This window comes from Paramisgurnus dabryanus, chromosome 2, assembly GCF_030506205.2.
Source record: "Paramisgurnus dabryanus chromosome 2, PD_genome_1.1, whole genome shotgun sequence".
Taxonomy (NCBI): Eukaryota; Metazoa; Chordata; class Actinopteri; order Cypriniformes; family Cobitidae; genus Paramisgurnus; species Paramisgurnus dabryanus.
The window spans coordinates 36,654,053-36,678,264 of record NC_133338.1 but is presented as its reverse complement, the minus strand read 5'-3'; the positions used below and the strand labels follow the sequence as shown (position 1 = coordinate 36,678,264).

General features: G+C 39.5%; 1 protein-coding gene across 1 annotated transcript in view; it reads left to right on the top strand.

Moving 5' to 3' along the window:
* The window catches only part of itfg1 (integrin alpha FG-GAP repeat containing 1), a 194,730-nt gene that overhangs the window by 91,313 nt on the left and 79,205 nt on the right, over window positions 1-24,212 (top strand). The window contains exons 11-12 of the mRNA XM_065289315.2: window positions 12,666-12,819; window positions 17,303-17,411. Of these exons, the coding sequence (XP_065145387.1) occupies window positions 12,666-12,819; window positions 17,303-17,411 (263 nt within the window). The remainder of the gene's footprint in view (window positions 1-12,665; window positions 12,820-17,302; window positions 17,412-24,212) is intronic.

Sequence of the window (24,212 nt, the reverse complement as noted above, 5' to 3'; positions counted from 1 at the left end):
TTAGAGTGGACTTGATCCAGATGTTACAATTATGAAGTGCTGGATCATTTTTTGACATCTCTATCTGCCTGCTCAGTATTTTTATTAATCAGAGATCATTCGTGGTGGTTCAGACGTAGCGGAGCTCAGTAATGAGGTTTGGTGGGCTCCAGCTCTCTCACGCACACAGGTGGAGTGTAGAGGTTTGAGCTGATCTGTAGTCAGGCTGCAGGTGGAGGCACATCTTGTGGACCAGCAGGTGTGTTCTGGTTTAGCAGAGCTCCTGAGGGACATTATCATACTCTCTCTCTGTCTATTTCTCTCTCTCTTTCTGAACTGCTGTAATCACCTCTCTGCTCTGGTGTGCCTCTCTGCCATTCCTCACCTCTCTCATTTTGACCAGCACTGCTGGGCACTTTTAAACTTTCACGGATGAAAGTAAGCAAGCATTATAGTTTCTGAATATTCACTTTGTTGGAGCTAAAGCTTGCTTCAACTTATTAAGGTGATTCAGCATGATGTCATTGTGCCTTGGAAGCCTGGCTGAAACCAATTTCCTTACAGCTACTCTCATACACAAAAAACTGCCTGTGAGTTCGGTGACTCAGTGGGCAGAAAGGTGGCAGACACAACCAATTTGTGTCTTTTTACAGCCATAAGTTTGATAACAGACAGTAGCTCTTTTGGGTATACAAACACCTAGTATGTAGATTATAGGTATGCAGACTGCTCACCTTTAAGCTAAATTCAGCTTTTTGAAGCTAATTGTTCATTATTATGTTTTTAAACAACTGAAAAAAGCACAAATGTCAGGACAGGTCAAAATTTCTCCAGGGCCCTAAAAACCCCTTCAATTACTGAATGGTGTGAATCTCTCACCTTTTAGATCGCACGAGTTTGCATCCCTGTTGCCATGTTTATGGCCCAAAGTTGACGGTATCCTCTGACTTCCATGATATTTGTTTTTCCTGCCATGAAAGTCAATGGGTACCGTCAACTGTGTGGTTACCATCATTTATTAAAATATCTTCTGTAACACTTAAAGGGGTGTTCATAAGACTGACAGGACACCTCAGGGTTTCCCGCAGAAAATTTGTTAGTCAAGGTGGTAGGGTTGGGCAGGTGGGTGTGGCCAAGGGCGTGACAATCAAAGGGGCGGGGCGTAAAAATATTTTAATAAAATAAATAAATAAAATATTTATTTTTAAAACACTCAAATAAAACTTAATTTTGAAGAAACTATGACAAAAAATGAACACATACTAGATTATTAATGAATCTTAATGTTTTTAACAGATACCTCTAATGGGAATAGCTGCGTTATGAAGTGAAACTAAAGGGTTAATAAACACAAACTAAAGCAGATGTTGTAGATCGTCTCGCGAACGATGATAGATTGCGCAAAAATGGTAAAAACTGATTATTTCCCACTATTAATGACATTATCTTAAAGGAGTGTAACTGTAGCATGTAAATAATGCACATGAATAAAGTGAGCAAGAGCGCTCAACAATTATATCTAATCAACAAGCACGTGAAACCTTAGCAGGTTGCTCAAACAACAAAATCACCAGCTAACTTACTTTAAAATAAGAAGAACTATAGACTAATACAATAACAGGCTTGAATAACCCCAAACCCCACTTACAGTTCTCACGGACACGTGACGGAGCACGTCTTATCTCATTTCGGCCGTGTGGTGTGTGTGCATGCTCGCGGTGTGAAGCACGTCCACGCTATTCTCCGAGATGTTTTATCAACTGGCTAGTTATCCTCCAGACAGTGACGGTCCGGACCACGTCTTTCTTATTTCGGCCGTGTGGTGCGCGTCCCCGCATGCGGTGTGATGCGCGTACGCACTATTCTCCGAGATGAACTTGACGGCCTTTTGTGCAGCAAATTTTTTTTTTATTTGGACAAGTTAGTTAAGGCGGTAGGGTTTCCAAGCTTAGGTGGGCCGCCTTAACTGAAATATGCTGTGGGAAACCCTGCACCTCTATAATCATGACTCCTGTCATAAACATGAAGGAGATTTTATGCACGTTTAGGTCAACTGTCATTAAGTGTCATTTGTTCAGTTACGTAATTTTTAATGCAAAGATTACGTTGTTTAAGACGTGTTTGTTATGACAACTTGACATAAACCAATACATCATAACTTGTCATTACAACTTGACATTATTACCAAGACCAAATAACTGACCAATTTTTACCAGTGATACAAATTGAATTTGTCATTAAAATGTCATTGTTAATTCTCATGTCACATAGTTTTATAACAGCATCATGAATATCCTTTAAACTTTTAAGTTTCCTCCAGTGTTAGAGAAATCAAATCAGTCATCCAAAAATGATAATAATACTAATTAAATTTGATAAAATAATATTTTATTGCATTTGGAGACCGATTCACCTCAAAATTAAATGAAAACAGTGCAATAATGGGTTAAGCCATAAATTAATTAAACCAGGGGTCTTCAATGTTTTTTGGATCAGGGACCCCTTAAATGAGAGAGACATGGAGCAGGGACCCGCTGATACTAAGGGCTCTATTTTAACGATCTGAAACGCAAGTGCGAAGCGCAAAGCGCAAGTGACTTTGTGGGCGGATCTTGGGCGCTGTTGCTATTTTCCCGGCGGAGAAATAACTCTTGCGCCAGGCGAAAATCAATAAGGGGTTGGTCTGAAGTAGGTTCATTATTCATAGGTGTGGTTTGGGCGTAACATCAAATAAACCAATCAGAACGTCATCCAAAATTCCCTTTAAACGCAAGGGCGCAAGTTCCACAGCGGGTTGCTATTATTATGACGGATTTACCAGGCGCACGCCAGGAGCGGTTTTACAGCCGAGGAGACCCACGTTCTTGTAAGAGCAGTCAAAGACAGAGAAGTTGTTTTGTATGGGGATGGGAGAAACCCGCCCAAATCAACGTCAGTTAAACAGGCGTGGGAGGAAATAGCCAAAATTGTCTCATCAGCTGGCATCCCCAGGACTTTGCACCGCAAGCGCTACAATGATGTCAGGAGACGGGGGAATCCCAAGCTTGCCAGCATAAATCGGGCACGTTGTGTAACGGTAGGAGGATCTGCCTCTACACAGGACCTGACGCCAGCAGAGGACATCGCTGCGTCCACCCTCACCACTGAAAGCCAAGAAACGCCCAAGAAACCACAGTGTTTTTCCTTTATCTCATGTGTTAATATTTTTTATTGTAACAATTTATGACTATAAAAAATAACTGTTGCATCTGTTTAGATTAGATAAGCAAAGTGTGTGCGCGTTGTGCACGCTATACATTATGGTCAAGCATGCGCCCTTAAAATAGCATAATAAACAACGCGCAACGCCCCACTGACTTTAGACTAGTTTTTTCTGGTCAGTGGCGCAAATGTTTTTTGAAACTGCAAAATAGCATCAGGGATGGTTTGCGCGGGAACACGTCTCCTTTTTTGCGCTGAACCGCCCAGGGATCGCAAGTTCATTCCCTAGTTTGCCGACATGCGTCTGTGGAGGGAAAAACCCGCTGTGCGCCGGTGCAAAATACAAATGATACATGCGTCAATGACCAAGTAAATTGCACTGGGTGCAAGATAGGGCCCTAAGTGTGTGAAACAGATATTTAAGTAAGCAGTAAGGTACGAGAGGCTGCCTTTTTGTATTAGGCACAACGCAAGGTGGAGTAAAGTACAACTATTGACCAATCAGAATCAAGGACTGGAACTGTTATATAAATAGAAACAAACCATATTGTCACATAGCCATACTACACTAGTCAACATTTGAAGTGGATCAAAAAAGTTAATAAAAGTTGTCCCAAGACAAGAACTCGTATTGTTCAATATTTTAAGACAATGTTTATGAAAGGTTTTGATGGACTTCAAATGTTGAATAGTAAATATTAAGACAGTACATTAGCACTATTTGTCATGACCTGATCTCTCTATTTTCTTGTCTTATCCGAGTTTGAGAGATTAGGTTGTGACAGTACGTGTCTGCCCTGAGAGAGTTGTGTGACATGCCCTTCCGCGGTCCACGTTTCTCTCAGGGTTCGTGAATTGTTTCCCGTTCCCTTATGTTTGATTAAGCTCCAGGTGTCTGTTATTAGAACTCCCTATTTAATACCCTTCTGTCCTGTCCTCCGTGGGTTGGTATTCTTCTGTGTTCCCTGCAAGTTTCCCTGAATGTATTCCTGTTCCTGGTATCCTGTGTGAGTTTATGTAGTTTAGTGTTCTTAGTGTTTATGTAGTTAGTTTAGTTCTCGTGTCTGTTTATTGTATGTTTTACCCCCTCGTGGGTGTTTTGGTTCTGTGTGTTTGTATATATTAAAGTATTCTTTATTTTAGTCTGCGTTTGGGTTTTCCTCGTCTCTTTCCTCGCTGTTGTTGTACATCATTATTATTTTTTTGTTAAAGTAGATTTCGTTTTTTATATTAATATAATAATAATAATAATATATAATATAATGTTATTTTAAGGTTTTTGCAGTGTACTAGGTTTTCATTTTACTGTGAATTGGACAATTACATATTTACCTGAACCTGGGCTTTCAGTTTGTAAAGATGACTGATCATGGTGAATGGGACAAAGACTCTGTATTCTGGTGGGGATAGAGGTTGTGTTACTTTTTAATTCAGAGGTTTGTGGCCTTTCTCATGTATCATCATTGTCACGAGTTGACTATGAATCTTGCACAAAGCACCATCACGGCGAGCGTTTCATTAATTTTTAAATGCGAGCGATAGTTTTGTAAAAATTTATAATGCAGACCCGGTGTGGCATAATATGCCTGTTGCATTAGCGCTTTAAATCTGAACTGCGTGAAACAGCCGTCCAAGTTCAGAAATATAGATCAGAAAATTGCAGAACCCTCTGTCACGACTGGGATGCAGGAGTGAGGAAGTAGGACGCAAGTGCAGGGTTCACCATGAAATAAATAACATTTAATAACAGATGAGAAACAAAACACGAGTAGCAAACAACGGGCAGGTAAATAACACAGGAACACGCAGTAGATGGAACACAGGAACAGACATGGAAGTCAGCAACAATGACAATGATCCGGCGACAGGTGAGAAACAGACAGCAGTATAAATACACAACACTTAACAGGGAACAGGTGTGATGAATCAGTCCGTGAATTGTCCAGGTGACGTAATCGGAGACACAAACAAAACATGACACGGATCACCGTGACATGACCCCTCCCTCTACGAGTGGCTACCAGACACTCACATAAACAAAACAAACACAAAAGTCTGGTAGCGAGAGTCCAAGGGAGGGGTGGAGGGGTTGGGGACCCTGGCGAAGCCGGCAGCCGCCGGGATGAGACCAACAGGAACGGTAGGCCAGACTGCGCCAGGAGAACCGGAGCGATCGCTCCGAGGACCGAGGCAGACGAATTATCCCCCTCCTGGGAATCGCCGACGATCAGCTGCCCCCGGAAGTCATCTCCCATCCCCTCGCGGGAACGGGGACCCCCTCTCGGTAGCCACCCCGGGAAAAAAAAAATCGGGCGTGGTCCGTTCCGGATCCCCCTGCGAGCAGGATGGTGGTCCTCCGAGGGACCGTCGACGACGACTCAACCGTTGGGGGACCGCCTGGGCCGATCCTCCTCCCGCATGCTCGCAGGAGCGAGCGATCGCTCACGGTGGTCCCCAAGAGACATCGGGGCTGATGGGGAATGAACCCCGATGTCACTACTCCCCCTCGACGAAACTCCTGGGGGAGCCGCCCTCCGTGAACCCGCTGCGTCCAGTCTGGCCGGATCATTCTGTCACGACTGGGATGCAGGAGTGAGGAAGTAGGACGCAAGTGCAGGGTTCACCATGAAATAAATAACATTTAATAACAGATGAGAAACAAAACACGAGTAGCAAACAACGGGCAGGTAAATAACACAGGAACACGCAGTACATGGAACACAGGAACAGACATGGAAGTCAGCGACAATGACAATGATCCGGCGACAGGTGAGAAACAGACAGCAGTATAAATACACAACACTTAACAGGGAACAGGTGTGATGAATCAGTCCGTGAATTGTCCAGGTGACGTAATCGGAGACACAAACAAAACATGACACGGATCACCGTGACACCCTCTGTGTGAGGAAGAACAAGTTCTGTTAGTTGTCAGTTTTTTTATTTATTGTATACCTCAAGTTAAAGGGACACTTCACCCATTTGCATAAACCTTTGCATAGTTAGTACCCCAGTCATGTTTTTGAATGGTCATGCATCGTTTTATCAGTTGCCACTGAGACAGGAGAAATACAGATTCCAGTGTTGCACTTCCTTCTTTCAATGATGTAAAACTCATCATTTTGCATCATTGAAAGAAGGAAGTGCAATATCCTTGTTGAGGGGGTGAGACTATAAAGACCCCTTTTCTCGGTCAAATAGGCACCAAATTCTAAATGTTTGTTACATTTCAACTACAAATATGATCCACTTTCAATAAAGATTAATGTTTCTACGGGTGAAATGCTCCTTTAAGTATAATCTTTTGACGTGTCTCTTGCATTTTGTTAATGTATTTAAAAATATTTTACATAGTATTAACACTTAATGCAATTTTAATGACAAGTTCAATTTGAACACTGTAGTTGAGGTCAAGAAAAATATTCATGATGCTATTATAAAACTATTTGACGTAGTATTAACACTTAATGACATTTAAATTAAAGTTTAATTAAATGTTAACCCATTAAGCTAGGTAGTTTCTTAAGTTTGATAAATATTCTGCTATGTCATGTTTATGACAGATTTATGACCAGTTATGATGTATTGGTTTATGTCAAGTTGTCGTCATAAGGACATCTCAAACAATGTCATCTTTGAATTATATTGAACAAATGATGCTTAATGACAGTTGTCATAAACGTGCATAAAATCTCATTCATGCTCATTACACGTGTCATGTCATGATTATGAAGGTGTCATGTCAGTCTTATGCACACCCCTTCAAGTAAAGTGTTATCATATCTCCTTTTTGTCTTAAATAGGTTTATAACAACATTAGGGTGAGCAAATAATGACAGAATTTTCATTTTGGAGCAAACTATCCGTTTAAAGATCCACAGAAGTGCCTTAAAATGCACAGCTTTGTTCAGTTTCCACTGAAGCTAGTTGGGGTGGGAAATACTGAATAGCCCCCCTCCTTTTAAAATAACCAATAGCGTTTAGTTTACCTCACCACCTGGAATCTAATGAGAAGCTAAAGTGCAGAATGATGTTATAAAAACATGGGACTTTGATTTCATGGGAAATTCTACTCCTGGTGACCCACAGCATATCTGGTAAGTCTTCGCTATTTAACACACTCTGGTTCAAATCAGCAGCTTGTTACAGATCTATGAACTTAAGACCTTATGAACTGAACAGATATGGGAGACATAGAAATGTTGTTGCATTAGAGGCCACTGCTTTAAAAGAAGATACTTTTGCACTAAGACCAGTACAGATCTAGCCTTTGTTGTATGCTAAGAATCGAACAGAATAAAGAAATGAATAGAATCGTCTCCACCAGCAGTCATTATTATTCGCTGAAAAGACATGTCCTTAGCTGCGGGAAGCCACTACACAGCTTAACCAACAGCGTTACCTTTCAGAAACACCTGCTGTGGGTTACACCTACACCACAGTAGGAGAAAACCAGAAAAGAACAAAGAGACGAAGTCACCAACCACAGGTCTCCAGTTGCCTTTGCATCTATATAAAAATAGTGAAGCGAGATCATAGAGAACCATTAGGCCGAAATAATGCTTGTATAATTAAATGGCATCAATTAAAGACTTCTTTATGATGTCTGGATATTCTTTTAATTGAAGTCCTTTAGTTGTATGAGGGTCATGGCAGAGGACTCCCATGAGGAGTGTGGGGGAAGACATGTACCCATACACAATGCATACTCCCACACATAATGGACTGTGATTGCAGATGCTATTATACGCCACAGTGAGGTAAACAGGGGAGTTTTTATGCGGTAGGGCTGCACATCGCTTATAACCCTATCATCTCACAACTGCAGTACACGAGACCTGCATTCGTTTCTCCCTCCGACAGTGGGCTCATTATTTACTCTATATCTAAACATTGAATAATTCAAACATTGAATTCTTTTTCCTGGCTGTGTTCGGGCTTAAGTTTAAGTCTATTGCGACTGCAGCTGCACTGGGCTCTGTTGCTAGGCAATGACCGTCCACCTCGTGAGCATTTGTTTTGAAATACTTGTCTCGTTGTCAGTCAGGATTAGCAGCAGTTCCACTACGACTTGCAAAACGTCTTCATTTCCCGAAGATGGAAGATAAACGTCGATACGTGTCAATATTTCTCTCATGACAGAGCATCAGATCAGCCACGGTAGACTGTACTCCCATTTACTTTCAAGATAAAATGGCATTTGGAAATACAGCCCAGATTAAAGTTTAAAGGCCTGTCAGACGTTAAGCAAAGATTTATTTCCTTAAGTTTAGATAGGAAGGATTAAATTGAAAGGTCGCTAAAAATCTGCCAACCGGAAAAAACATGCTCTGTAAAAAACGGTGATCTACCGTTTAGCATTAAACTTAACAATCTTGCGTTCTGGTAAATAGGGCTGCGCAATATATCAAAATGATCAAAATATCACAGATTTGCAATAACTTAGAATACTTAGAAAGTTTTATTAAGCATTTTAATGTGGTATATCTTTTATTGTGGCATTTAGTAAGTTATTGCATATTGAATTTTCTTCAATATCGTGAAGCATACCCTACTGTTGTTGTTGTTGTTGTTCTTTTGTGTAATCTGCATTAAATATGCTTGCTATGTAAAATAAATGCAATGTTTGTACAGTAGAAAGCATGAGTTGGTGTTAGAGATTATTATCAGTGCACACTGAAGTATTAGCATGTCAGATCTGTTGTTATGATGGGCAGCCATTTTTTTTTTTTTTGCCTTTCACAGATTCCTCTTTGTATATGTTTCCATATTAGAAAAAAGCTGTAGAAAAATGATTGAAACAACATGCACCTCCAAACCGCTTTGTTTTTGCCCTTGAGAGCAAATTGAAAGAGAAATACACCAACATGTATAGCAACACAGAGAGAGAGAGAGGTTTCAGAAAGTGTGGGTGGCCCACCATTGAAAAGATGCCTGAGGGATCAAGATCCTCTCTGTCATCTTACCCCTCAGAAAATCTCCAAACCTGCCACCTGCCATCCTTCTTAACAAGCCTGAATATAACTGCTTCACAGCTTGTTTGTGCACCGGATAACTGACATCTTCAAAAATTCCTGTTTTGATACCCAGCCTGCACTGCGATCAGGAAATGCCATAGCTAATTTCCTCTTTTAAGAAAACTGTGTACCTTTGACAGAGGTGGAAGGAGAGGTCGGCCTGTGGGCTTGGCTCTTGCCTCTTCTTCCCTGCTTGCTTTGTCATTGTGTTGGGTCCAGAGCTCCCAATTAGGCGATGAGTGGGTGATCATGGATATCGTACGGTTGGCACAGAAAGCCATTGGTCATAACTGTGCTGTACTTGGAGAGCATATTCACTGGGTATACACACAAACATTCATACAGTAGTTGTGTTTGCTTAGATGTGCCCACGATACACTCACAGCTGCTGGTATCTACTTTTTCACTGTCTGCCTGTTTTGAGGACAGTTCCTGTCCAGATGCACTGATGCATTTCAGTCACTAGTCTTTAAATTGGCAGTCATAACAAGTTTTATATCCAAATACGACAACAAAAACTTTACTTCTGTGTGCGCCAGCTGTTCAAATCCAAAAAGACGTGGTAAAGCAGCTGTTCTTTGCGCTGGTGTGAGTGTGGTGTTGGTTAATCCTGTGAGGGGACTTTGGCAATGTCTCTAAATCGGCCTGCGCTGTCAGGCATCCAGCAAAGGTGCACAGCAGCTTTGGCTGTGAAATGCACAGATTAGTGAAGCAAGCTCCAGATTGACCAGCTCAGTCCAAACAGGAAGTCTCATCACCTTGCAGAATGCCCAGACAGCTAAACCGGATAACAGGAAAGTTAAATATAAATTTTAAACAAAAAAGACTGCATTTGCTACCAGGAAGTTGTGTATGTATGTTGAATAAAAACACCGGAATATGTGATTCACACCTACTGTAGCCAGTTGGGATCTGCAAGGTGTTGTTTACATTAAGAAATTTTCATACTGGAATTCCATACAAATGTAACAGCTGAAATAAAACATGGATTATGTGTGTACTGAATAATATGAAGTGTTTTGTTCCAAAACGCAATAAATCCATTTTGATTAATTTCGGTAAAAACGTGTTTTCTATACCAAAAAAGTGACAAGATGAAAACCACTATTTTCTGTTACAAACTTTCACATAGCATCTTTAGGTTATAAAAACATAAAAAAAAACTAATCCAATATTTGATTTTCAAAGATTTATTATAAAAACTGATTATTTTTCCACAAAATGCAATAATGTGTTTTTTTTTCAAAATGCTATAAATCTATTGAATCAATATATAAATATATAAATGTGCATTTATCTTTGCCATGTTATATTTATTTAGTTGATTAATGATATACACTGATTAAAAGAAATAAACATTAATGGCATTAATCAAAACACTTACTTTGTCATATTAAAGGTACAATTTTTGCAGTAAAATATCCAAAAACCGTCCGTTTTTTTTTGTCCAGCTGATTACTAACAATGTCTATGTTTTCAACTTCTTGTAAATTATGAGAAAATTGCTGCCCTAAACAGTGACACGGGGCAGTGCAGTCGCCTGTAAATGATGTTAATATCTACGCTACCCTTTGTTACTGACAACAGTGTCGTGGGCAAATGCGGAAGTAATAGCATCTATCGGGCAACTCGCTTTTTTATGGTAAGTTTGTTCATCTGAACACTTAATTCTGTGCTGTGTTAACAAACCATCGTATTGGACTAATACTGGAACATCTATGACTAACAATTGCATTTTGAACAGTACATGAAACCTTACATAATGGGAAAAAAACCATGTCATCAAACACAACATTTATAAAACTTGATTACTTTACCTCATGTGTAACATGATTTCTAGTTCCCATCTGATTGATGGCCATCAGCGTTTGAATTAAAGACACACAACAAATCCCATCAGTCCAAGCTGCTTCAGAGTATCATTAATCTACGTCATTGTTATTGATTTGATCTGGCGCCCTCTAGTGGTGCGGATTATACAAATTGCATCTTTATGAACACTGTCATTGCTGCTGTTATACTTGGGATGTCGTCGCTAAACTGTTTTGACAGCCATCAGCTATAAAGTATTTTGGTCCTGCTCGATTTTCATTGACTTCGAGTAAAATAATGGAAAGTTTTTCATAAGATCCGCTGGGGTCAATGTATTAGCATGACAGAAGCTTGATGCTGTCGTGTGAGAACAAGCAACAGCCGGCATTTTTCTGTCTCTCGAGTGCCTCTCGCGTAAATTATTAGAATTTGATGGCTTACGTTTCTTTCCCACCACAGAAAACCACCACAGGTTTATCAATGCCATCAAAAGTATTATTTTGTTTTTGTTTGTTTGTTGATAACGAAGTACAAAGTAGGTGAAAACTAGGATTCTGTGTGTATTCAACGCACTGCCATTGTTGTGTACAATGTGTGGAATGGTGCGCTGTGATTTGTTGAGCGGATTTATTGCATTGTGCAGATAAGGAGGACTGGCGTTTATCGCTTTTTGGGAAAAAAGGGAGAAATTATGACAGAATAACACGGCGGATATTGGATTTTACGTAAAATTAAGAATTGACTTTACTTTTAATTGTATAACTGACCTGATACAATACTGATTTTTTGCATAACTGAGCTTTGCGTTACTGCTTTTGAATCAGAAGTATTGTCCCATTGTGCGTAAGTGTAAGCACATTTTTTCTATAAGGTATGAGTAAAATGTTGTATGGTAACTCACGGTATCTTTTGTGATACTATGGCAGCATTTATCCAGATTCACATTTATGTTTTCGGCTCATCCCATCTGCACTCCTCCATCCCGTGCAGATGGGATGAGCCTCATCCCATGCACTCCTCCAAACTACGCAAATTTTCACCTAAGTGTAAGCAACGCTTTAAATAGATATTTTTTATCTTTGTTTCAGCAGAACGAAATGTTCTGCTGAAACAAAGATAAAAAATATCTATTTATAGCGTTGCTTACACTTAGGTCAAAATTTGCGTAGTTTGGAGGAGTGCATTATACAAAATATTAAACTAGAAATAGCAGTAAAAAAAAGAAAAAAAAGAGAGGAATAAATGGTTATGAATAAAGTAGGGGGTTGGCAGATGGGTTGTTGAGCAATGCAGAAAAGCATCTCATTTCATAATTCACTGTTGGCTCCAAGATCCACACTTTCCCTCCTCCCACAAGTCTGAGCCCTGAATTATGAGCAGGAATAGGTTCTGCCTAATTTCCTTTTTGTATCGGGGGATCGTAAAGTTCACTCCAAGAATTTTGTGTGTGTGTGTTTGTGTGATTGATGTGAATGAAGAAGTGTTTAATACTCAGACATGGTTTTAATTGGAGTTCAGTGGTCTGCTGTATGCTTGCAAGCGTAATTATCAATGGTTAAATTCAACATGACGGTGTCTTCACACATTTTTTAGGATTGTCTTGCCCAGTTTTGTTCCCATTAACATTCATCTCTGTCCGGTTTTCTGTCTCCGCAGTGCACAGCAGCAGGCGTTCCTCTTGGAGAACGTGGCGTGTAGTACCGCAGACTGTGGCGAGTTGGGCCGGATGTTTCGTGTGCATTGGGAGCAGTCAGATCTCAGTGCCATCCCCAGGGCTGTTGTGGCCACTTTTTTTGACATCTATGAGGACGTAAGTGTTGGCCTTTTCCCCTTGCCTTTGGCATTTTAATTAAAGCCGACAGAGTGAAGCCGCACCGCTACTTCAATCTCTTCTCTATTTCTCTCCAACCGATCACTCTTTTCTCATCTCACTGATGTCTGTGTGCCCCGCATTACTGATCTTTTGCTTTTATCTGATTTACTTCATATTGACTGTAATATCGCCCCAGTGGTGCGACACACACCCTGTCCTCTTTTGACATTGAACGTGTGGAGAACTACACGGTCTACATTTCCCATCACTGATGTATCTGTTTGTCTCACTGTCAATCTATTTGTCTTTCCATCTATACTGAATGTTTATTTGACCTAGAAATCTTAGGACAAATATATTTAATATATCTTCCTCACTGTCATAACATTTCTTTGTCTAATTTTAAAATGTTTCCAGGATGCAATTAAATTACAAATCCCAGATTTAAAATGCGTTCGCAGACCCCACTGTATATATTCTGTTTTTTCATAAAACTCATTATGTTGGCTTGAGAAAGCCAACATACTGTTGTTGCACTTAAACTTATTATTATTCCCTCTTCTTTTCTTCTGAGACTAAAATTTCTAACTCTAACTCGTCCTAGAGCTTTCAAGCTACAGCCATCAAACTTTGGACAGACTTTCGGTCTGATCTGACGAGGTGTGCTATATCTTTTCTAACTGATGGGACCTTCCGAATTCCTAAACGGGGCGCTGAAACACCCCAAAATTTCCATTGACTTAACATTGAGACAAACTTTGACGGGTCAAAGCTGCGAGTGAGAAACTTGTAGAAACTTGTGGCTTACCACATTTAAGGAGGCTGACAGGCTGTGTAAGAACATACCTCACAATGGGGTGTAAGCTGTACCCCTGGGGTGTAAGAGGCCCCCAAAATTTCCCATTGACTTATAATGGGGCAGGAAACATGCCCATAAAAGGGAATAAAAGCGTCCCAGATGGAATATCTTCACTTTAGAGGGTCTTAGAGACATGGGGGTGGGCTCATTTTACTCAAGCATCCAATCAGTCTCTTAGGATCACCCCAGAGCTATTAAGCCACGCCCCTAGCAACAATTTTGGGTACCCTAGCAACATCTCCCATAGACTACCATTATAAAAAGCCCAGATGGATATCTTTGCACCAGAGTGTCATAGAGACATAGGGGTGGGCTCATTTTACTCAGGCATCCAATCAGTCTCTTAGGATTCTTATTGAGGTATTAAGCCACGCCCCTAGCAACAAAATATGAAGACCCTAGCAACATAATAAACAAAGCCTTATATCTCTGGATCTGAACATCGTAGAGACACAGGGGTTGGACCGTTTTTCTTGTGGTTTGACGTGTAATCATTATGGGATGCCAATTTTCTCCCTAGCAACCAAACTTAGTACCCTAGCAACGGAATAAACAAAGCCTTATATCTCCGCTTCAGAACATCATAGAGACACGGGGGTTGGACCGTTTTACTTGTGGCTTGAAGTGTGATCATTATGGGATGCCAATTTTCTCCCTAGCAACCAAACTTAGTACCCTAGCAACGGAATAAACAAAGCCTTATATCTCCGCATCAGAACATTGTAGAGACACGGGGGTTGGACCGTTTTACTTGTGGCTTGAAGGGTGATCATTATGGGATGCCAATTTTCTCCCTAGCAACCAAACTTAGTACCCTAGCAACGGAATAAACAAAGCCTTATATCTCCGCATCAGAACATTGTAGAGACACGGGGGTTGGACCGTTTTACTTGTGGCTTGAAGGGTGATCATTATGGGATGCCAATTTTCTCCCTAGCAACCAAACTTAGTACCCTAGCAACGGAATAAACAAAGCCTTATATCTCCGCATCAGAACATTGTAGAGACACGGGGGTTGGACCGTTTTACTTGTGGCTTGAAGGGTGATCATTATGGGATGCCAATTTTCTCCCTAGCAACCAAACTTAGTACCCTAGCAACGCAATAAATGTTAGCTTCATGCTAGCTTCCTGCTAATAATGCTAGCTTCATGCTAGCTTCATGTTAATCATGCTAACATCATGCTAGCTTCATGCTAATCATGCTAACTTCATGCTAGCTTCATGCTAATTATGCTAACTTCATGCTAGCTTCATGCTAATCATGCTAACATCATGCTAGCTTCATGCTTATCATGCTAGCATCATGCTAGCTTCATGCTAATCATGTTAGCATCATGCTAGCTTCATGCTAATCATGCTAGCTTCATGCTAGCTTCATGCTAATCATGCTAACATCATGCTAGCTTCATGCTAATCATGCTAGCATCATGCTAGCTTCATGCTAATCAGGCTAGCATCATGCTAGCTTCATGCTAATCATGCTAGCATCATACTAGCTTCATGCTAATCATGCTAGCTTCATGCTAATCATGCTAGCTTCATGCTAATCATGCTAGCATTATGCTAGCTTCATGCTAGCATCATGCTAGCTTCATGCTAATCATGCTAGCATCATGCTAGCTTCATGCTAATCATGCTAGCATCATGCTAGCTTCATGCTAATCATGCTAACATCATGCTAGCTTCATGGTAAATCATGCTAGCATCATGCTAGCTTCATGCTAATCATGCTAACATCATGCTAGCTTCATGGTAAATCATGCTACCTTCATACTTAAACATACTAACAGCCAGATAGCCTACTAAACTAAACTTATGTCAAACCGTTTTAAACGTTCAGGCTACGCTTTCTCAAGCCAACATAAAGTTTGTCTTCAAACTTTACTATCTAGTTTTGTATTGGTATGGTAATTTGTTGGCATCCCAACTTTACCTCTGAATGAAATTAAATGTACTGCCCATTCAAATTTTGTAAAAATTGGCCACATGTACCAAATCAAACTGTCCATTTCTTCTGATGCATTCTCTTTTTCTTTACATTTTTTTATTTGTTCATTTTTAAATGTGTTAAGTTCTTTTTCTGGTTCTGTTCATGAGTATTGGTGTTTACTTACTCTTACCTTATATTTTTTGATGTGTTCTACTCTTCATAATTCAAACAGACAACTTAATTTCTCCTAGGGATGCACTGATACCGATACTGGTATCGGGTATTGGCCTCGATACCACATTTTCTAAAGTACTCGTTAAAAGTCCCCCGATATCTGGGATCGATACCACGGTCTGAGAAATGTCTATATTTGAGCGGCGTGTACGGGGTTAATGCCTCTTGTGTTGTCCAAAGAGGCAGAGTTTACAACAAACTGGAAAACTAGTCCCTTGTTTTTTTGTTAAATTATATGACTAAAGCTGTTACCTGTAAATTTAAATCATGTTTTTTTTTATTAAGTACTCTGTATTGGTATCGGCAAGTACTGAAATGCAAGTACTCGTACTCGTACTCATATTTCAAAAAAGTGGTATCGGTGCATCCCTAATTTCTCCTTTCTATAAACTGTGTTTATCACTAAGTACTCAGGGTTTGTTATAGGTTTTGGGTTTGTGAGTGTCCTTTGATCGGATTGGTTATGTCTGGATAAATTCTACACATTCTTGCATTGACATAGACACAGATATCTTTGGCTTTGGTGGTTGGTCATGTTCAGAAACAGACATAAGAAGGCTTAAAACAATAGCTACCTATATATATTGCACCAGTGGTTTTGTATGTGTGTGTATTTTACCAACAAATGCTTTTCCGGGCTGATACTAGCTGGTGGCATTTAAGCTGCCTTGACTAAAAAATGACACCAGCATGACTTTTTTATTTTATATTTTATCCATCTCTCATCCTCTTTCTTTTTTCTCTGTGTCTTTCTCATACTTGTTTGTGTGTAGTCAGCAAAGACAATGCAATACAAAATGGATTGACTATTTATTGTCCATTTTTAGCTATGGTGTTTCAGATTCAGTTCGCCTCCTACATAACAGTGCAGTAAACACTGATGAAATCTAATACAAATTTAAGCATTTGTGTGTCTGTGTAGGTCTGTTCATTTCTTTGCAGCCACCCAAGGACATCAGACATCTCCATGCCATAACCCTGAAGCCTCTCGTCTCCCGTCTGCCTACACATGCACATTTATGTGCATCTTAATTTGCCATCATCTTTCCCTCCCCTAGCCTTTGTGATTCACTCTTCCCTCCCTCGCCCTTTCTCCCCATCTGTATCGCAACCTTCTCCCCATCGTAATCACAATATAGCCAATTACCTCAAATTCCCTCATGCTTACATAACTAATAGAGCTAAAGGCTCATTAAACAAACAGCACGCGCATGTCTCATTCTGTTAGCATTAGAGCTAGTCGTCATTAGCATTGGTATTAGGATGCTATCTGTATAGGAACCCCAGCACACCACTGTTCTTAAGACCGAGACCGATAGACCGCAGAGAGGGGCTGATAAGGAAGCGTAATAGCTTGGCAGAGTCCATTAGGGATATGAAAGTGTTCGTCAAACAGGGGAGATTCAAAGGGCTTTATGCATTGTAAGTGACTGAGGTCTGATTTCTCATTTGCAGGGTATATTAGATATGATCGTGCTCAGCAAGGTGGAAGGGAAGGAAGAGCTCATCATCCATGCTTTGAAGAACAACTTTGAGGCTGATGCATATTTTGTGAAAGTGATTGGTGAGTACGAGATTTGTGTATGAGTGACACAGCTCAGGTCTGTTTTGTTGCTTTCATACTGCAATTTATTTCCATCTTTCTGTAATCTAAACCCTTTCAACACTCAACAATAATGATTTATTTTTTTGCAGGCTGGGATAGACCAGTTTAGATTACTATTTTCACTGGCCCCAACATAAAATTATATATAATATTTATTATTAATAATATCGTTTTTCAGAAATAGATTTTATGTTAAAAAGAAATAGAATTCTATATTTTATAAAATGTTTGAAATGAAAAATAATATTTTTCACTTTTTATTTGACAATTCATGACATTATTATTTTTTATGTAGTGTTTTTGTCATTTTTAAGCCACTTCAAAACAAACTTCTTCCACATTATTTTTGCAATTTGGGACAAATCTAGCCCCTAGATAATACTCATTCTGTCATCTCCCTGAAACGCTCTCAAACTGGCCGTGGGCCATCAAGCCATACTTATTGTTGAGCTCTTCCTTTATAGCAGTATTCCATTGCAAGTTGCATTTGCTTTGAAGTGAATCAGACAACTATGCGTTCCTCAACGTAGGGGTCGGTAACTGAGGGCCATAGTTATTTGGGCTCACGTGCTGTGTTCTTTATTGTGCTGTTTACCTGCGTTGGCCCAACAAAGACGCCATAGTGGTCGTCGAGCTGCCGGGTTTTGACATTTGGAGAGTTGACATTTCCAGAGCCAAATGTGTCCACTAGAAAGTAGTCATGATGCCATTTAATCCTGCCTGCTGCGTTTTAATTAAAGGAGAGAGAGAGAGCTTTTCCCCCTTACTCTTTCTCTTTTGCGCCCTTTCTCGCTTCACCTCCTCCTTCTCAAGCACACAGATTAGCTTTCTCAATGTAACAGCATGTGAGAATCATTCTATCAGTGTCAGATTAAAAAAGCATGAAAATGACCTAGAGTCACTAAACCTCTCATTCACTTGCTTATTAGTGGGTACTCTTTTTCCCTTTCTTGCAGATCTAGTGTTTAATGAGAGTGCTGTGACCTAGGATGTCTTGGAGAGTAATAAATAAAGTGGCATTGTGGGTAGTTTCCTGCAGTTACAAAGTTGAAAGCATTTTATGCCTCTATATATGTAAATGATTAAAGGGACACTCCATTTTTTTGAAAATATGCTCATTTTCCAGCTTCCCTAGAGTTCCCTGCTGGTACCACTTTTAGCATAGCTTAGCATCATCCATTGAATCTGATTAGACCATTAGCATTGTGCTAAAAAATAACCAAAGAGTTTCGATATTCTTCCTATTTAAAACTTGACTCTTGACTCTCTGTAGTTACATCGTGTACTAAGACCAACAGAAAATTAAAAGTTGTGATTTTCTAGGCAATATGGCTAGGAACTATACTCTTAAACTGGCATAATAATCAAGGACTTTGCTGCTGTAACATGGCTGCAGCAGGCGTAGTGATATTACACATCGCCTGAAAATAGTCCCCTGCTATTGAAAGTAACCAAGGGGACTATTTTCGTGCAATATCACTATGCCTGCTGCAGCTATATTACAGCAGCAAAGTCCTTGATTATTACGCGAGAATGAGAGTATAGTTTCTAGTCATATCACCTAGAAAATCGCTACTTTTAATTTTCCGTCGGTCTTAGTACACGATGCAACTACAGAAGAGTCAAGTTTTAAATAGGAAGAAACTCTTTGGTTATTTTTTTGTGCAATGCTAATGGTCTATTCCGATTAAATGGATTATGCTAAGCTATGCTAAAAGTGGTACAGCCAGACCTGGAGATCAGTTGAATGGATTCCAAAACGGTAAAAATCAAATGTTTAACTCTAAGGAGGCTGGAAAAAAAGCCTATTTTTTTTAAAAAAGTGGAGTGTCCCTTTAAAGGGATAGTTCCCCAAAAATGATACTTTTTTATCCACATGTTGTTCTTAATTATATATTTGGATAAATGATGGTATAGCACACAGCTGATTGTAACCATTGACTTTCATAGTAGAAAAACAAATACTATTGAATTCAATGGGTACCATTAACCGTGTGCTTACCATTATTTATCAAAATATCTTCTTCATCATTTATCACAATACTTCCATAATATTTGTTTTCCTACTCTTAAAATGAAACAATCAGCTGTGTGCTTACTATTATTTATCAAGATTTTTTTGTGTTTATCAAAAAAAGAAATTCATACAGGTTTAGAACATCATGAGGATATGAAAATAATGACAGAATTTTCATTTTTGGGTCAACTTTCCCTTTAAATTGATTTCTTATATACTATAATAATTTATTCAAGCTCTTGTAATAAAACTTGCTGTACTTCATGAGTTTATTTGTTATACCTTTATTCTGGAATGGGGGTTACACGAGGACCAGGATTGGGTACGCATCTATGCATAGGCTACACAATACACAACGCAGAAGTATAAATTTGACCTTAGCAATATCCAGCCCATGTCTTTACTATAGTTTCAGAAAAAAGTGGTTAAAAATGGTCCCTAGCTGTCATTGGGACAGTACCCTTCAAAAAGTACACCTTTGCACCTAAAGAGTTCATATTAATATTTAAGAGGTACATACTGGTACCAAAGAATGCATATTAGTACCTAAAAGGTACACATGTATACATATCACATCTAAATGGAAAAAAGTAGGAAATTTTTATTGCCCCAGTAACAGCAAGGGACCATTTTGTTTGTGGTGTGGTCCACATGATGTGCTTTTATGCCTAACTGCATTTAAACATATAGAAGCACCAGTTTAGTATTTAAAGGCCACAGAAACCATGAAATCCAAGATCTTTTTAATCGTGTGTCTGAAATTGCTCTGAGAAGGTATTTTCTTTAGACAGTCAGTCTAATGGCTTCAAAGGACCCATTGCCCATCATACTGAAATATCATCTGACAGCCCAAAATATAGAAGTTGTCCTCTATATTTACCAAACTGTAAAAGTAGTTTATGAACACAGGACCAACTGCACTTTCCACTGTCCACTAGGGCAAAGTGTGTGATGCTGTATACATCAGCTTGCCCGTTTTACTCCACTCCAGAGGAATTGTGGTTATGTACGCCATATCCTATTACAATTCTCTTCCCACTCAATGGTTTATATATTACTGGGGATGCCCTTAGTTATTTCACATATCATCCTCAGAGGAGTAAATAAACAGCTTAGCTCCATTCTATGATGCCAAGTCCTCAAGGCCATATGCTTTTTAACATAAATCTGAACAAGAAATGAGTCTTATCGCAGACACGTAATACGTGATTCCATATTGGTATGTGTTGCAGCACTTTTATCTTGTGCCATATGTATTACCCACCCACTTGCCCCCTTTCCATCAATCTCATAAATGCTTATGCAGAAACGCACATACTTATACTTTCCCCCCACTTTTTGCCTCCGAGCTGCAACTAAATTTAAAACGCAAAAGGAAGTCAGAATGAATGCTCCCAGCGAAAGAGAAGGGGAGAGGCCAGGTGGTGTAATTTCCTGTGATTGCATGTCCTAAACACACACAGACTCCGGTTCGAGTGTGTGTTTACGGTGTGCATGGGTGAATCAGTGTGTGTTGGCTATATACACAGGGGGAGAACTATGGCAGCTGATTGCATTCCCGTTCATTTATTAGAATGCAGATGAGCCGCAATGAGGAACATCTGCGCGCTTTGTTCAGTCTGCTTCACGTTTCTTTGCCTCTCTGATATCTGTCATTTTGAAAACCAAGACCCCCCCCCCATAAACGTTTAAACTGTGCTTGTATACGAAGCCTATTTAGATGTGCCTCCAATGTTATGAATGACTTTGAGTATGTTCAGTTGACTGAAATGGTAGATAGAAAGATGTAGAGAGAAGTAGAAAAAAATAAGTAAATGAAGGAATGGTTCTGAGCTAAACCTGCATCACCCACATACTGTAAGCATCATAGCTCAGTGTATCATAAAAGCACGCTAACACTCTCACCTGCCACTGAGTAGAACTGATAAGACCACTTTTAGTTAAATGATTAGTCAATTTTCTTTAAAAAAAATCCAGATAATTTACTTACCATCATGTCATCCAAAATGTTGATGTCTTTCTTTGTTCAGTCGAGAAGAAATTATGTTTTTTGAGGAAAACATTACAGGATTTTTCTAATTTTAATGGACTTTAATGGACCCCAACACTTAACAGTTTTAAAGCAGTTTAAAATTGCAGTTTCAAAGGACTCTTAACGATCCCAAACGAGGCATAAGGGTCTTATCTAGCGAAACGATTGTCGTTTTTGGCAAGAAAATAAAAAATATGCAGTTTTATACATCAACTTCTCTTCTTCCTCCGTTTGTGTGACGCGCGAGCGTGACCTCACGTAATTGCATAATGATGGCGTAAGGTCACGTGTTACATATATGAAACGCACATTTGCAGACCGTTTTAAACAATAAACTGACACAAAGACATTAATTATCATCATTTCACATACAACAACGTCAGAACAGTCCTCTTACTCCACTCTGGTGCGTAGTTTTGCATTCGTTATCCGTGACCTCTTGACGTGATGACGTATTACATGAGGTCACGCTGGCGCGTCACACGACCGGAGGAAGAAGTTCTGTTTTAAAATTGCATATTTTTTTTCTTTTTCTAGTCAAAAATGACAATTGTTTTGCTTGATAAGACCCTTAGGCCTCATTTGGGATCAATTAGAGTCAATTGAAACTGCAATTTTAAACTGCATTAAAACTGTTGGGGTCCATTAAAGTCCATTAAAATGAGAAAAATCCTGGAATGTTTTCCTCAAAAAACATAATTTCTTCTTGACTGAACAAAGAAAGACATCAACATTTTGGATGACATGGTGGTGAGTAAATTATCTGGATTTTTTTAAGAAAATTGACTATTCCTTTAAAGTCTAGCTGGTCTGGTAACTCCACATACTGTGTTTGTGTGGGTTTTCCTCATTGCCCCATCTTAAAGGGACAGTATACCTAAAAATGAAAATTCTGTCATCATTTACTCACTCTCATGTTGTTACAAACCTGTATAAATGTATTTGTTCTGATGAACAAAATGGAAGATATTTTGTTATATGTTTATAACCTAACCAATCAGCAACCCCATAGTATTGTTTTTTTTCCGACTATGGATGTCAATGAGGCTTCTGATCAATTTGGGTACAAACATTCCTCAAATATCTTCCAGTGTGTTCATCAGAACAATGAAATTTAAACAGGTTTGTTCTAACATGAGGGTGAGTAAATTTTTTGGGAAGTCTTTTTGGTTGAACTATCCCTTTAAATGTTTCATTTATCATTTGTGTGTAAAGCGATTTGGTGGTTGGCACTCTGAATGATGCTGGTTACAGTAATCACTGCCTAACTTCAGTAGAGACTGAGAGCCAATCATAAAGCTGTCCATAGAGTATCACCACAGCACTGTGCTACTATCGTGGTGTTTAAACCATCTAGCTTGCAGATTCAATTTCACAAAATCAGGCTTTGATCTCACAACTTAAAAGCACCTGATAGCACTTTAATGGACTCGATAAGGAGTGACAGACATTAGTCCTGCATATGAAGTACCCTAGCACTGCTAATAGTGTAATGATGTGTGGGTCTTTTGTCTGTGTTAAGCGGCTGTTAGGAATGACGTGAGACAGTCACAGCAGCGTCTGGTTTAGTGGTGTGGAGCACAGCACATGTCCAATTTCACAGCCATCACACCAAAGCCTTTATAGTGTTGCTACAAACTCCCGACACATTTACTTGCCAGATTTCTCCGCTGTTTTGAGAACAACTCTTATCACACAATAGCAGGCAGCCTGTAAATTTGATTTGCATCCATTTCTTTGGTCACCACAAGACAAAATAACATTTAAGGTGTTCAGAAAGAATCATGCCAAACATCCATCTTGCAATGGCACATTCATTTCAGGAAATTGTTCATAATGCCTAATAATGTCACAGAGATGCCATCATGATGTATGAACCTTCAAAAACGATTGAATTATTTTTTCAATTGTCCACTTCTCCGCCGCGTGTACGCTCTGGAATTCCGTGCAGTTTGTCGTAGATGCCTGATGACAGCGCTGTAGCCATGTGATTATTTTAATTTGTGGTGCTGGAGAGGTTTCCAGCATCTTCAAAAGAAGCCTGCAGGGAGGAAGAAAGATGAGCACTGAGACATATCTCTATATGAAGGCTTAGACTAAGCACTGGCAATAAACATGCGCATTATTCATGCAACTGGATCACAAAATGGCATTTCATTTGGATTTAGCGCATCATAAATGTTTAAATGTACTCGGCCTTCTGTCTTTTAATAGTTTTATGCTGTACATTTTGAGCTCAACAGGCAAAGGTGGGGGCCGCACAGACGGCACACACACAAGGACACAGCAGGAGAGTGTCATGACCGTACATATCTTGGTCCAGCACTGTGTGCAAGCCCTGCTGGAAACGTGTCATTAACACAGAAATTGGCACTATGTGTACATGTTTCTAGATGCATTGTGTGTGTGTGTGTGTGTGTGTGTGTGTGTGTGTGTGTGTGTGTGTGTGTGTGTGTGTCAATTCGTATGTTATATACCATCCTACAACATTAAATATGAGTTCACAACACTCACCTTACAGATTTGCAAGAATTCAGACAGGTCAGAGGTGTCTGCAGTATAACATACATACAGTATATTATGTGAAATCTGTATAGGTAGAATAAACAAGATTATACTACGGGTCCGTTGAATGCTTGAATCTGATTGGCTGATGAACGTTCGGAGGTGTGCAATTATTTTCTGGGAAATGCATGGCGAACGTAGTTCC